Source organism: Chaetura pelagica, unplaced genomic scaffold (genome assembly GCF_000747805.2).
Source record: "Chaetura pelagica isolate M959 unplaced genomic scaffold, ChaPel_1.0 scaffold1460, whole genome shotgun sequence".
In the NCBI taxonomy this organism is placed as follows: Eukaryota; Metazoa; Chordata; class Aves; order Apodiformes; family Apodidae; genus Chaetura; species Chaetura pelagica.
Genome location: NW_009951924.1, coordinates 10,795 through 11,969, shown reverse-complemented (window position 1 = coordinate 11,969; position 1,175 = coordinate 10,795). Strand labels below are relative to the sequence as shown.

The 1,175-nt window shown below is 61.1% G+C and overlaps 1 protein-coding gene across 1 annotated transcript in view; it reads left to right on the top strand.

The window, feature by feature from the left end:
* Positions 1 to 6: 6 nt before the first annotated feature.
* The window catches only part of TBRG4 (transforming growth factor beta regulator 4), a gene marked incomplete at its 5' end in the record, with an annotated part of 11,909 nt that continues 10,740 nt past the window's right edge, over positions 7 to 1,175 (top strand). The window contains 2 exons of the mRNA XM_009995886.1: positions 7 to 420; positions 1,145 to 1,170. Of these exons, the coding sequence (XP_009994188.1) occupies positions 7 to 420; positions 1,145 to 1,170 (440 nt within the window). The remainder of the gene's footprint in view (positions 421 to 1,144; positions 1,171 to 1,175) is intronic.

The following is a 1,175-nucleotide window of genomic DNA, read 5'->3' as shown; positions in this document are numbered from 1 at the left end:
GCCGCTCGCCTGGTGCGGCGCTGCTGCTGCTGGGACCTGGGGACCTTCCTCCCTCCTCCCGCTGCCACCCCGGCCTCTCTGCTGCATCCAGCTGGGAAAGTGGCCCTGGCCAGAGCTCTGCCTCCCACCCCTTTGGCTCTGATCCATATTTCCAACCTTTTGGGCCGGGCGGATGGATTCTCAGTCAGGGAAGAGGTGGAGGAAGGTGGGAACGCGGATAAAATGATCGGGGAACTGATCGAAACGGCCTCGAGCCCCCAGGAACTGTTCCAGCTGAGTGAGCTCCATGCTCTGAACAGCAACCAGGCTTCCCTGGTCATCACTCAGCTCTCCAGGCTGGCCGTGGAAAAAAAACTGGACACTGAAAATATTCTTCGGGATGAACGTTTCCAACAGCTCCTGGGGCTGACGGATTCCCAGGTGAGGGCCCTGCTGGAGAGGGGACGGTTTTAGGGGGGAAGGGGAGTGAGGTGGAACGTGGGCTGGGACCCCTGGGGTTGGCAGGACTGGGAGACATGGAGTTGAACCTGGAGGGCTGGATTCTAGCTCTGGGATTCCCAACACAACGAGGACATGGAGCTCCTGGAGAGTCCAGAGGAGCCACGGAGATGCTGGGAGGGCTGGAGCAGCTCTGGAGCCAGGCTGGGAGAGTTGGGGTGTTCAGCCTGGAGAAGAGAAGGCTCCAGGGAGACCTGAGAGCAGCTTCCAGTGCCTGAAGGGGCTCCAGGAAAGCTGGGGAGGGGCTTGGGACAAGGGCAGGGAGGGATGGGAGCAGGGGGAAGGGTTTCCAGCTGGCAGAGGGAGCTGGAGCTGAGATGGGAGGGAGAAATTCTGGGCTGTGAGGGTGGGGAGAGCCTGGCCCAGGTTGCCCAGGGAAGCTGTGGCTGCCCCATCCCTGGCAGTGTTGAAGGGCAGGTTGGATGGGGCTTGGAGCAGCCTGGGCTGCTGGGAGGTGTCCCTGCCTGTGCAGGACCTGGACTTGGCCTGGTTGAACCTCAGAAAATTGGCCTCTACCCCTGGATTCAGCCTGTCCAGGTCGCTTCTCCTGCCACCCCCTCCAGCTCCTGTAACTTGCCTGGTGTTTCCCACCTGAATCCTTTCTTCTCCTCAACCCCTCCTCCTTGGTTTCCTCCCCACTTCCCAGATCTCCCAGGTGTGGAACAACACCCTGCTGA